The sequence below is a fragment of the Crotalus tigris genome, unplaced genomic scaffold (assembly GCF_016545835.1).
Source record: "Crotalus tigris isolate CLP2741 ecotype Arizona unplaced genomic scaffold, ASM1654583v1 scf7180000017791.1120302, whole genome shotgun sequence".
Taxonomy (NCBI): domain Eukaryota; kingdom Metazoa; phylum Chordata; class Lepidosauria; order Squamata; family Viperidae; genus Crotalus; species Crotalus tigris.
Window position 1 is genome coordinate 12384 of NW_024096638.1, and position 12894 is coordinate 25277.

A 12894-nucleotide genomic window follows, 5' to 3' on the forward strand; every position below is an offset into this window, starting at 1 on the left:
AAAGCTCCGCCTTTTTTATGTGCCATGTGTGTAATGCATACAAAACTGGCAGGGCTTCCATTGCATTTAATTTAATTTAATTTAATTTTTATTATTTAATTTTTAAAATTTTTAAATTATTATTTATTTTTTAAATATTTTAATATTTAATATTTTAATTTCTTAATTTTTTTTGTTAAATTTACATGTGACCCATCTCACTGTCAAATGATTCTGGCTGGGTTAGGAATATCATAAAAACCAGGGTACAAAATGTATTAAGTACTTCTGTCCATTGTGATTTTTTGGACCACAATCTGCAGGCATCGTTGCATTTTACCTTTGCAAATTGCCTCTCCCCACTCATTTTTTTCCCCACCCAAATGGAAGACCCCCTTCTGGAAAACAACCAAGATGGGAAGAGCTGGGGGGCTCCTCTGATTTTCAGGTGGGGGCCCACTTCACGAAGGCCTCCGTGGGCCAGGAAGCATCCGTGAAAGATGGAGGGGGGGCAGCAATGGCTCCCTTCACCCCTTCGGTTTCCTCCCTGGGGACCTAAGAGTCCTGCTTGCCGTGGGGAGGGGCAGGAGGTGGGCTGGGGGGGGGGCAGCCTCTGCCTGACAGCCCCGTCAGGGTTTTTGGAAGCAGGGGGCAGGAGGGGGGGCAAACCAGAGCCAAAAATGACCTTTGGCCTTTCCCCTCCTGGGGACAATTCTGGACTCCGGAAACAACAAGTAGAAGGAACATCCTTTTTTTCTTGGCAGGAGGATTAGGAGGACCAAGTCCGCCATCTTCTGCTGAAGTCAGGCCAAAGCAGGCTGGAGTGAAGATTTCCCGCAAACTGCCTTTCCGCAGAGTGGATTGCTCTGCCCTCAGTCTCAGCCCCGGCCGCCCCCCCCTCGTCTCCCCCCTTGTCCCCCCTGCTCTTCAGGTTCAGCGGCTGCCCAATCCACGCCCCCTTTGCCCTCCTGGGCCAAATCAGAATAATGGGATAATAATAATAATGGAATGGTATAGGGTTTCCTGTCTGAGCAAGGGGTTGGACTAGATGACCTCCAAGGTCCCTTCCAACATCATCATCATCATCATCATCATCATTATTATTATTATTATTATTATTATTATTATTATTATTTTATTGCTACTACTACTACTACTACTACTACTATTGATCATCACAGTCAGCCAGATGTTCAGACTGGATTTGGCATTTTGTCTACCTATCGAGTCCTTACCAGGACCTGGGATAGGCAGATGTGGATGTTTGATGGTATTACAGATATCGTCGCAGGATGGAAGCAGTTCCTAATAAGGCCGCCTTTTGCAATTGACTAATAGCAAGTTTGTCAATTCCAATGGTGTTCAAGTGATGCTCCAGTTGTTTTGGGATTGCACCCAAGGAGCATATTACTATTGGTACTACCCTTGCTTGCTTTTGCCACAGTCTTTCTATTTCTATTTGTAGGTCTTTGTATTTTGTTATCTTCTCCAGTTCTTTCTCTTCTATTCTGCTATCTCCAGGCATGCCATGTTGTTGTTGTTGTTGTTGTTGTTGTTATTATTATTATTATTACCAGAATACGGTAGCAATAGCATTAGACTTATCTACTGCTTCACAGTGCTTTACAGCCCTAAGTGATTTACAGAGTCAGCATATTAAGGTGACCAATGAGGACAGTCCTCCTTTTGTAAGTTCTGTCCTCCCTCAAAAAGTGTCCTCCTTCATGTCCTCCTTTTCGATATTTGAAGACTAATCTGCAGGGCTTTTTTTTTTCTCATAGAACGCTCAGAACGGCGTTCCGGTACCTTTTTTTGGATGGTTTTTTTTTTCAACTTTTGCATGAGCTCTGCTACTCCCCCTATTGGCTTTTGAAAGCCAATAGGAATTGCTGCTGAGCGTGCCAAAACACCCGGCTGGCAAACTTTGCACATGCAAGTTGTCTGTATTATTGTTGCAATGAATAAAATGTTTCTTTTATTTACAACATATTTTTCTTCAATTTATTTGTGTCCTCCTTTTCACTGTAAAAAAGTTGGTCACCTTAATATTGTCCCTTACAAAAACAATCTGGGTCCTCATTTTACCAACCTCAGAAGGACAGAAGGCTGAGTCAAATGAAAAGAAAGACCAGGGGTGACATTTTAGCAGCCTTCCAATATTTAAGGGGCTGCCCCAAAGAAGAGGGAGTCAAGCTATTCTCCAAAGCCCCGGAAGGCAGGAGAAGATGGAAACTCATCAAGGAGAGAAGCAACCTGGAACTAAGGAGAAACTTCGTGACAGTGAGAACAATTAACCAGTGGAACAGCCCTCCAGAAGTTGTGGGTCCTCCGTCACTGGAGGTTTTGAAGAAGAGACGGGACAGCCACGTCCGAAATGGTATAGTTTCCTACTTGAGCAGGGGGCTGGACTAGAAGACCCGAAAGGTCTCTTCCAATCCTATTACTCTGCAAGGTGGCTAGATGGCACCATGCTAGTCAGCAGGATGGCACCATCTGTTTCACAGAAACGAACAGTGCCCAAACTGTTTGTGCTCAGGGCACCTGTGTACCTTAAGACAGGAACGGGCTTCAAAGAACAAAACAGAGACTTTTTTCTTCGGGAACACACCTTCCTTGTGATGCCGCCTTTCATTGTTTCGGAAACGGCTTCTGATCTTGCACAATACTGTGGGGAGATAGCCATCTGGCCATCACAGGACGTTCAGTCTGGCCAGCCAGGTCCTGGCAGCTGGACAGAAGCGCCAGAGAAGGAGAGAGGCAGCCCACAGGCAGACGGGTGGCTTGATGGTTCTTCCCCCAGAAGGTCTTCTGCTATTATTCCTCTACATCAGGGGTCTCCAAACGTGGCAACTTTGAGACTTATGGACCTCAACTCCCAGAATCCTCCTCTGGCTGGGGAATGCTGGGAGTTAAGAGTCCACAAGTCTTAAAGTTGGCAAATTTAGAGACCCCTGATCTACCTTGATGACTCAATCCGGGGTGTCCACAATGAGGGGACTCAAAAGGTGAAGATGGTGGCCACCACGATGTGATGCCAGCTCTGCCCCCGTTTATGGGCAACCCTTGGAGTCCTAGTACACAATCACCTAAATAGGAGCCAGTCGTGTGCTGCAGCTGCCAAAAAGGACAACACAGTGCTGGGCTGCATCAACAGAGGGATAGAATCAAGATCACGTGAAGTATTAATGCCACTCTACAATGCCTTGGTAAGGCCACACTTGGAATCCTGCATCCAGTTTCAGTCACCACGATGTAAAAAAGATGTTGAGACTCTAGAAAGAGTACAGAGAAGAGCAACAAAGATGATCAGGGGACTGGAGGCTAAAAACATATAAGGAACGGTTGCTGGAATTGGGGATGTCTAGTTTAATGAAGAGAAGGATGAGGGGGGACAGGATAGCAGTGTTCCACTATCTCAGGGGCTGCCCCAAAGAAGAGGGAGTCAAGCTATTCTCCAAAGCGCCTAAAGGCAGGACAAGAAGCAACAGGTGGAAACTAAGCAAGGAGAGAAGCAACCTAGAACTACGGAGAAACTTCCTGACAGTGAGGACAATTAACCAGTGGAACTACCTGCCTCCAGAAGTAGTGAATGCTCCAACACTGGAAGTTTTTAAGAAGAGATCGGACAGCCATTTGTCCGAAATGTATAGGGTTTCATGCCTGAGCAGGGGGTTGGATTAGATGACCTCCAAGGTCCCTTCCAACATTATTATTATTGTTGTTGTTGTTGTTGTTGTTGACCCCTCGCTGTGGACACCTCTGCCCTCCGTCCTCTACTTCCTCCTTTGTGGCAGAAGCATTTGGCAACCGGTTCCAGGGCGCCCCTGCAACTTGGTGTCCTCCAGCTGAGTTCCTGAGTAGACCTGCTGCCTGGGAGTCTCTGCACATCTGGAAAGGGACGGGCTGGGGAAGGGATGCTGAGTGTGACATATGTTGGTGCTCTGTGGTTCACTGCACAGTGGGAATCCAGCCGTTGTTTTAGCTTATAAAGGAGAATTGTTGTAGGTTGAGGTGGAAATGTGGGGTCCTTGATGGTCTCTGAGCTTGGCAGTTTTGATCCAGACGTTTCATGACCCAAACTAGGGAACATCATCAGTGCTAGAAGAGAGAGGGGTTTATGGGGAGGAGGAGGAGGAGGAGGAGGAGGAGGAGAACTGTGGGGTCCTGGGTGCTCTTTGAGCTTCGCTGTTATCTTGCAGATGTTTCATGACCCAAACTAGGGAACATCATCAGGGCCCGATTCTCTGATGAACTCACCTAGTTGGATAATGAAATGTCTGCAAGAAAACCACCAAGCTCAGAGAGCATCCAGGACCCCTTATTGTTTTAGCTTCTGGATACTCCAACTGTGAATTGTCTGCATAGTTTGGAAGAAATTTGAAACCTACCATCACAGAATCCTAGGACTGGAAGGGAACTTGGAGATCATCTAGTCCAACCCCCTGCTCAGGCAGGAAACCCTATACCAGGGGTAGGCAACCTTGGCTCTTTGATGACTCGTGGAAGTCCACGAGTCATCAAAGAGCCAAGGTTGCCTACCCCTGCCCTATACCATTTCCGACAAATGGCTGTCCAGTCTCTTCTTAAAAACTTCCAGTGTTGGAGCATTCACTGCTTCTGGAGGCAGGCTGTTCCACTGGTTAATTGTTCTAACTGTCAGGAAGTTTCTCCTTCACTCCCGGTTGCTGCTCTCCTTGATTAGTTTCCATCCATTGCTTCTTGTCCTGCCTTCTGGTGCTTTGGAGAACAGGTGGACCCCCCCTTTCTTTGGGGCAGCCCCTCAAAAACTGGAGACCCACGGAGAATTCTGCAATGGTCGTAAGTCATTTTTCCCAGCGCCATTGTAACTTCAAACAGTCACTAAAGGATCTGTTGTAAATTACAGGCTGCTATTATTTATTTCCTATTTTTTACTTCATATATAAGAGCATATAGCTAACATCTTTGCTCTCTGGGCTGCCCAGGGGCCTCCCCGGGGTGTGTGTGTGTGTGTTGTGTGTGGGTGGACTCACAACGGTGGCTGCCACTATTCCAGCAAAGCCTTATGTGCTGCTGCAGCTCTGCCCCCCAACCCAAAAGGGGGGCTTTTCACAAGGGAGTGAAGCTTTTGATTCACAGACCAGTCCGTGGGGTGCCACGAGAAAGAATTGCCTTTATTGGGGGGAGGGGGAGACACCAGCTGCTTCCCAAGGAGTCCTGAGGCCTGGGGTGCAGCACCGCCGGCCGTGTGTCCGTCCTCCTCCTGTCCTGGAGACATCCTAGCCAGTCCGGGGTCTCAGTCGAAGAGGGGGTCTGCGGAGGAAAGGCAAGGGAGGCACTGGGGCAACCGGGGCGAGCACCCCCATTCGTATGAGGAGGAGGGATAAAATGGGGCCTTTCAGGCAGCTGCCCCTTATGCTTCGGCCCTCCTCCTATGACTCAGACCCCCGACTGGCTGCCCCCCCCCCGAGGGGATGGAGGCTGTCTCCCTTTTCTGTGGTGGGATTTCCAGCTAGGGGCCCCAACTTGGGGGGGAGGGGTCAAGAGAGGGCCCAGCTGGGGGGGAGGAGTCAAGAGGGACCCCAGCTTGGGAGGGAGGGTCAAGAGGGACCCCAGCTTGGGGGGGAGGAGTCAAGAGGGACCCCAGCTTGGGGGGGAGGAGTCAAGAGGGACCCCAGCTTGGGGGGGAGGAGTCAAGAGGGACCCCAGCTTGGGGGGGGGAGGAATCAAGAGGGGGCCCAGCTTGGGGGGGAGGAGTCAAGAGGGACCCCAGCTTGGGAGGGAGGGGTGAAGAGGGGGCCCAGGTTGGGGGGAGGGGTCAAGAGGGGGTCAGGTTTGGACCCTTGCATTGCAGGAAGTCTCCCAGGCCTGCTGTCCCCCCGAATCCCTGGAGGCTCATCTGACGGTTCCCAAGGGGAGGCAGTCAGTCTGGGGAGATTCTTGCCATGCAGCTAGTCCTCAGTTTACGAACACGAGTGACCCAAAAAATTCAGACATTTCTTAAGTGAGTTTTGCCCCATTTTACAATCTCTCTTGCCTCGGTTGTTAAGTGAATCACTGCAGTCGGTAAGTGAGTAACTCGGTCGTTAAGTGAATCTGGCTTCCCTATTGACTTTGCTAGTCAGAAGGTCGCAAAAGGGGACGACGTGACCCAATCGGGACGCTGCGACCGTCATAAATACGAGTCAGTTGCCAAGCGTCTGAATTTTGACCATGTGACCGCGGGGAGGCAGCAAACGGTCGTAAGCATGAAAAATGGTCTTAACTCACGCCCCCCCTATAAAAACCTGCCTCTGTACCCCATTTCTCTGCAGCGGTTTTGCATTTAGGGATAAATATTTCTTCTTTCCTCACAGCTTGCCTGGATCTCATTCGTGTTTATAGTTTGAGTTCTCCCAAAGATGCTTTCTCAGGAGTCTTGTTTTTTCCTTTGAAGACATTTCGCTTCTCATCCTGGAAGCTTCCTCAGGTTCTGACCGAATGGTGGGGAAGGAAAGTATTTATACTCCTTGCAGACAGCTGGTCCTTTGCCTCCTTTTGGAGAGTCTTTGAGGCCACTTAGAGGTTTACCTGCATCCTCAGGATCACCGGAGTGGTGCGAATGGGTGTTGAGCCTTCCTGGAACTGCTCAAAGGACTTTGTGGTAGACTGGAGATGGATGATGTTGTCCCCCCACCCCCAGCCCCGGTTGAGAGAGGGCAGTTCCGTTTTGACATAGACGGCCTCTTTGACCCCTCTTTCAAACCAGCAGTCCTCTCTGTCCTCCAGGTGACCTCAAGGACTCTCTAAAACAGTGGTTCTCAACCTTTTTAATGCCGCGACCCCCAACCGGTCGTAAGTCGAGGACTATTCAGCCGGTCGTAAGTTGAGGACTACTCAACTGGTGCAGCACCGTTTGCAGAATGGGACTTTTGGCGGGCTCAGCAGGGCAGAGACAGCCTGGACAATTCCTATTGGCTTTTGAAAGCCAATAGAATTAGACTCTATTCAAGAGAGTCTATTCTATTGGCTTTCAAAAGCCAATAGAATAAAAGGAAATAGCACAGCTAAGGAAAAGGGGGGAAAAAATGGCGGACTGCGTTGTTTGGCGACCCCTGTGAAATGGTCGTTCGACCCCAAGTGGGGTCCCGACCCACAGGTGGAGAACCACTGCTCTAAAAGAAGGCAAAGGACCGGCTGTCTGCCAGGAGCATAAATCCTTCCCCACCATCCGGTCAGAACCTGAAGAAGCTTCTGGGATGAGAAGTGAAATGTCTTCAAAGGAAAAACAAGGAAGTCCAGTTGCCTTCTGGGAAAAAAAAAAAAGCAACTTTGAGACAACCAGGACCTGGATGGCTAAGAATCTCCGTAGACATTCTTGGGACCCCAAATTATTCTCCTGCTTTTTGGAAAAAAGATAAACCAAGGGTCAGATTTGGGCATCCCTGGGCAGGGACTGTGTCCTGGGGGGCCCAGCTTGCCCCTCCTGAGCTGGGCACAAGGGTGGTGGGGGTCTTTGGGGGTCCGGGTCTACGTGAATGCTGCCCCGCGAGCCTCCCCCCTCACCTGGCCGGCTCCTGCCACAGGCTCTCTCACACTCGGCTCTGCCCCTGCAGTTGTTGGCGTTGCCTGGGCAACCGATGTACATGAAGAACCGGCAGTGCCCGTGCCTGGAGCTGTAGTAGTAGCGTGGGTGCAGCTCCCGGCAGGGTCCTGGCTCCGGGGGCAGCTGGCATCGCGAGTGGCACTCTGGATGGGGCGAGAGGCAGGCGTCACTGGGCAGGGGCTCCGGCTGGGCCCAGGGGAGGGAAGGGGGCCGGGGGTGGTGGGGGCCATGCGGGGGGCTTACCTGGCGTCAGGCAGACTTGGCCACAGCTGTCGAAGCAGCATTTCTCTTCCGGGAGGCACTGTTGGTCGTCGATGCAGGTGTGGTTGCAAGGCACCAGGGTCTGCAGGACAGGCATCTTGGGACAGACGCCCGGGTGCTCTGCCCAGGGAGGAAAGGTGGGTCGGCTGGGTGTCCTCCCGGGGTGGGGTCTATGACCCCACGACCCCTCTCCGCTGCCCAATTGGGCTGCCCTTCTTGCTTTCAATGGAGATGGAAGCTATGTGGCTGCCTCTGCTGCAGGGCCTCTGAGCAGGAACAGAGGGCGTCTCCACGTGGCAGCTCCCAGCTGCCCGTTTGGCCTAGTGGGCCCTCTCCACCCCCCCCCGGGGGAGCTTGGGGGGTTAGAATAGAATAACGGAGGAGAAATTTCCTGAAAGTGAGAAAAATCAACCTCTGTTTAGAATAGAATAGAATAGAATAGAATAGAATAGAATAGAATAGAATAGAATTATGGGTTAGAATAGAATAGAATAGAATAGAATAGAATAGAATAGAATAGAATAGAATTATGGGTTAGAATAGAATAGAACAGAATAGAATAGAATAGAATGATAGAATAGAATAGAATAGAATAGAATAGAATAGAATAGAATAGAATAGAATAGAATAGAATAGAATAGAATAGGATAGGATAGGATAGGATAGAATAGAATAGAATAGAATAGAATAGAATTATGGGTTAGAATAGAATAGAATAGAATAGAATAGAATAGGATAGGATAGGATAGGATAGGATAGGATAGGATAGGATAGGATAGGATAGGATAGAATAGAATAGAATAGAATGATAGAATAGAATAGAATAGAATAGAATAGAATAGAATAGAATAGAATAGAATAGAATAGAATTATGGGTTAGAATAGAGTAGAGTAGAGTAGAGTAGAGTAGAGTAGAGTAGAGTAGAGTAGAGTATGGAATGGAATAGAATAGAATAGAGTAGGAATAAAAGAATAGAATAGGAAAAGAACAGAACAGAGCTGGAAGGGACCTTGGAGGTCATCTAGTCCAACCCCCTGCTCAGGCAAGAGACCCTACCCCATTCCAGACCAATGGTTGCCCAGTCTCTTCTCAAAAACCTCCAACTTCTGGAGGCAAGGAGTTCTGTCGATTCATTGTTCTCCCTCCTTAGTTCCAGCTCTCTCCTCGATTCATCGTACCTTCCACGGGCGCCACGCAGGACTCGTGGCAGCCGTCCTGGCAGCACTTCCTCCCGGGGAAGCGGAGGGCGCAGTCCGAGTCCCGCCGGCAGCTGGCCAGGCAGAGGAGCGGGTGGCGGCCGGAGGGGCTCCGTCGGGGACAGTAGCCGCGGAGGGCTGCCGGGTGGGGAGAAGGTGAGGAGGGGGTCCCGCCGCCTGGCGTGAAGCCCCCGCAGCCCGAGCCCCGCCGGGAGAGGCTGGGCCGCTGCCTCCGCTTCTGGGTCTCGAGAGGCAGGCCGCCATCCGCCAGGTGAAGCACACAGCGGGAAGGTAAGGGAGCGGCCCCTCCGCCCCCCCTCCCGCCCCCCAGCTGGATATTTCGGGCGGCCCCCGGGCAGTTCCCGCGGGCCGGGGGCGTCCGGAGGGGGGCGAGGGCAGCAGCAACCCCCTCCCCTCTTTGCCGACCCCTTTGAGGCGCAGGAGCCGGGTCTGGGTCTGGGGAAGGGCGAAAGGGGGGGAGGGCGCCGGGGGTCCCTTTCCCAGCCCCCCCCCCTGCGTGGGGTGGGTGAGCGGGGAGGGGGGCGCTACCTCCCACGGGCCGGTGGCCCTGCCGTCCGCAGCCGGTCCGGCAGCAGCTCTGGGCGCCCGGGCAGCTGTGGTCCGAAGCGCAGAACGGCCGGCAAGCCTTGTCCCGGAGGGCGGCGGGGGGCGGGCAGGCGCCGGGCCTGACCGGGGCTGGAAGAGAGGAAGGAGAAGGGGCGAGGCTGCGAGGGTCTCTCTCTCTCTTCCCCCCACCCCCCACCAGCCCCCGGCCCGCTTGAAGGTCCGGCTCGAATATGGAAATACAAAGTCCTTTCTGAAAACGTTTCCCGGTTGGTTGAATGCCTGGCATGGAATAGGCAAGGTTCACTCTTGACCTTGACCTTTTGACCCTTTGGGTAGGGGGAATTGACCCGAAGTCTTTGGGGGGTGTTCCTTACAACAGCCCCCCCCTTGGCACAAAGTGGCAATCCTCCCCCTTCTCCTCTTCTTCCTCCGCCATCCCTTTCTCATCTTCCTCTTCCTTCTTCCTCCTTCCTCCTCCCTCTTCCTCTTCCCCCTCCTCTTCCTTCCTCCTTCCTCCTATCTCTTCTTCTTCCCCTCCTCTTCTTCCTCATTCTTCCCCCTACCTCTTCCTCTTCCCCCTCCTCTTCTTCCTCTTTCCTCTTCCTCTCCCTCCTTCTTCCTCCTTCCTCCTATCTCTTCCTCTTCCCCTCCTCCTCCTTCTTCTCCCCTCCCTCTTCCTTTTCCCCCTCCTCTTCCTCCTCCTTCTTCTTCCTCTTCCCTCCTCCTTCCTCCTTCTTCCTCCTACCTCTTCCTCTTCCCCCTCCTCTTCTTCCTCTTTCCTCTTCCTCTTTCCTCTTTCCTCCTCCTTCCTCCTTCCTCTTCCCCCTCCTCTTCTTCCTCTTTCCTCTTCCTCTTCCCTTCCTCTTCTTCCTTTCCTCTTCCCTTCTTCTTCCTTCTTCCTCCTACCTCTTCCTCTTCCCCCTCCTTTTCTTCCTCTTTCCTCTTCCTCTTCCCTCCTTCCTCTTTCCTCCTACCTCTTCCTCTTCCCCCTCCTCTTCTTCCTCTTTCCCCTCCTTCTTCCTCCTTCCTCCTACCTCTCCCTCTTCCCCTCCTCTTCTTCCTTTTTCTTCTCCCCTCCCTCTTCCTCTTCCCCCTCCTCTTCCTCCTCCTTTCTCTTCCTCTTCCCTCCTCCTTCCTCCTTCTTCCTCCTCCTTCTTCCTCTTCCCCTCCTCTTCTTCCTCCCTCCCTCTTCCTCCCCCTCCCCCACTCTTCTTCCTCCCCACGCCCCTTCCTCTCCCACGTTGACCCCCTCTCCCCCCCCCCTCTGCACCATCGACTCCCACAGTCCACAGCCCACGGGGTGGGGTGGATTGGGGGTGAAGTCAAACATCCCGAGGGGAGGGGGCAGCACTGCAACCGCAGAGCACAGAGGTAAATCGGTCATTTGAGGAGGGGGGAATTGGAAATGTGCAGGGGGGGTGAATGGGCAGGAAGAGAGAGTTGCTCATTCTGCCCCCCCCCATCAGTTCCCCTCCCCAAGGTTAATGAAGGGAATTGAGGAGAATGGCAGTGCAGGGACACTCCCCCCCACCCCCCCTGATAAATGTGAGTGCAAAAGGTTCTCCCCAGTTTTCACCCACTGGCAAACGGGCACCTCGAACTGTGCCCGATGGTGATGGAGACGACGGGGTGGGTGGGTGGGTGTGGAGGAACCCTGACACCCCCACAGTTGACCCCTCCCCCCCAGGTCGTAAAGTTGCGATAGCTGCTCACCCTACCTGGACTGAGCCTCCCTGAGAGGAGAAGATGGCAGGGTGGTCCACCCTGCAAAAGCCCAAAAAACAAAAACAAAATCAGAATAACAAAGTCAGAAGGGACCTTGGAGGTCATCTAGTCCAACCCCATGCTCAAGGAGACTGGGCAGGGCATAACCCCAACTCTTTGGAGTTCTGGGTCTCTCTGTCTCTGCTGAAAAAGTGTGTGTGTGTGTGTGTGTGTGTGTGTGTGTGTGTGTGTGTGTCTCTTACGTGAAGGGGAACAGGCCCGCTCGCAGCTCTCCGGGTGCAAAGAAGAGACGGGAGCCACATCTGCAAAAGCCAAATAACAGAATGACGGAGCTGGGAGGGGCCTTGGAGGTCTTCTAGTCCAGCCCCCTGCTCAAGCAGGAGACCCCCCAATACTATTTCAGGCCCATCCTTTCCCCCCCCCCAGAGGCAAGCAGCATCTGAGCTCGGTCCACAACTCTTGGGTCACACACTCACACGAGGGGGCTGCCTGCGTCCAGCTTCGGTGGAGCATAGCATATAGAATAACAGAGTCGGAAGGGATCTTGGAGGTCATCTAGTCCAACCCCCTGCTGAAGCAGGAGACCCTGTATCATTTATTTTATCTCATTTTACCTACCCCGGAAGGATGGAAGTCTGAGTCAACCTTGAGCCGGTGAGATTTGAACCGCTGACCTGCTGAACAGTCAGCTAAAGTGGCCTGCAGTACTGCCCTCTAACTGCTGCGCCACCTCGGCTCATGACTCGTGGACTTCAATTCCCAGAATTCCTCAGCCAGCATGAGGGAACTATGGCCCCCTCATGACTCGTGGACTTCAATTCCCAGAATTCCTCAGCCAGCATGGAGGAACTATGGCCCCCTCATTTTATTTATTTATTTATTTATGAGTCTTATATACCGCTTTAAGTGCAAGCACTCTCTAAGCGGTGCACACCAGTAAGCAATGTGTGTGTGTGTGTGTGTGTGTGTGTGTGTGTGTGTGTGTGTGTGTATTTACATTGCCCCCAACAATCTGGGTCCTCATTTTACCTACCTTGGAAGGATGGAAGGCTGAGTCAACCTTGAGCCGGTGAGATTTGAACCGCTGACCTGCTGAACACAGTCAGCTAAAGTGGCCTGCAGTATTGCACTCTAACTGCTGCGCCACCTCGGCAGTTTCATTTCAGCCAGAGTGGCTGTCCGGTTTCTTTTTGAAAGTCTTCAGTGATGGAGCACCCACAATTGTATAATAATAATAATAAAGTTGGAAGGGACCTTGGAGGTCTTCTAGTCCAACCCCTGCGCATGGCAGGATTCCTCAGACCATCCCAGTCATATTTTTTGAAAACCTCCAGTAATGGAGCACCCACAACATCTGGAGGCAAGTCGTTCCACTGGTTAATAATCAGGAAATGCCTTTTTATTTCCAGATTGGATCCCTCTTTAATGGGCTTCTGCCCATTTTTTTTCCTCCTGCCCTCAGGTGCTTTGGAGAACAGAACAGAACAAAACAGAGCTGGAAGGGACCTTGGAGGTCTTCTAGTCTATTCCCCCCCCCCGCCTAAGCAGGAGACCCATTCCAGACAAGTGGCTGTCCAGTCTTTTCTTAAACGCTTCCAGGG

At 51.8% G+C, this 12894-nt stretch overlaps 1 protein-coding gene across 1 annotated transcript; it reads right to left on the bottom strand.

Moving 5' to 3' along the window:
• Positions 1–5146: 5146 nt before the first annotated feature.
• Positions 5147–9634, bottom strand: LOC120307517 (kappaPI-actitoxin-Avd3c-like). Its single transcript, XM_039342373.1, has 5 exons — positions 9551–9634; positions 8984–9139; positions 7787–7924; positions 7504–7686; positions 5147–5271 (listed from the first exon to the last, which is right to left on the bottom strand). The coding sequence occupies exons 3-5, from the start codon at positions 7899–7901 to the stop codon at positions 5255–5257; spliced, it is 315 nt and encodes a 104-aa protein (XP_039198307.1). The 5' UTR covers positions 7902–7924; positions 8984–9139; positions 9551–9634; the 3' UTR covers positions 5147–5254.
• Between the last annotated feature and the right edge of the window lie 3260 nt (positions 9635–12894).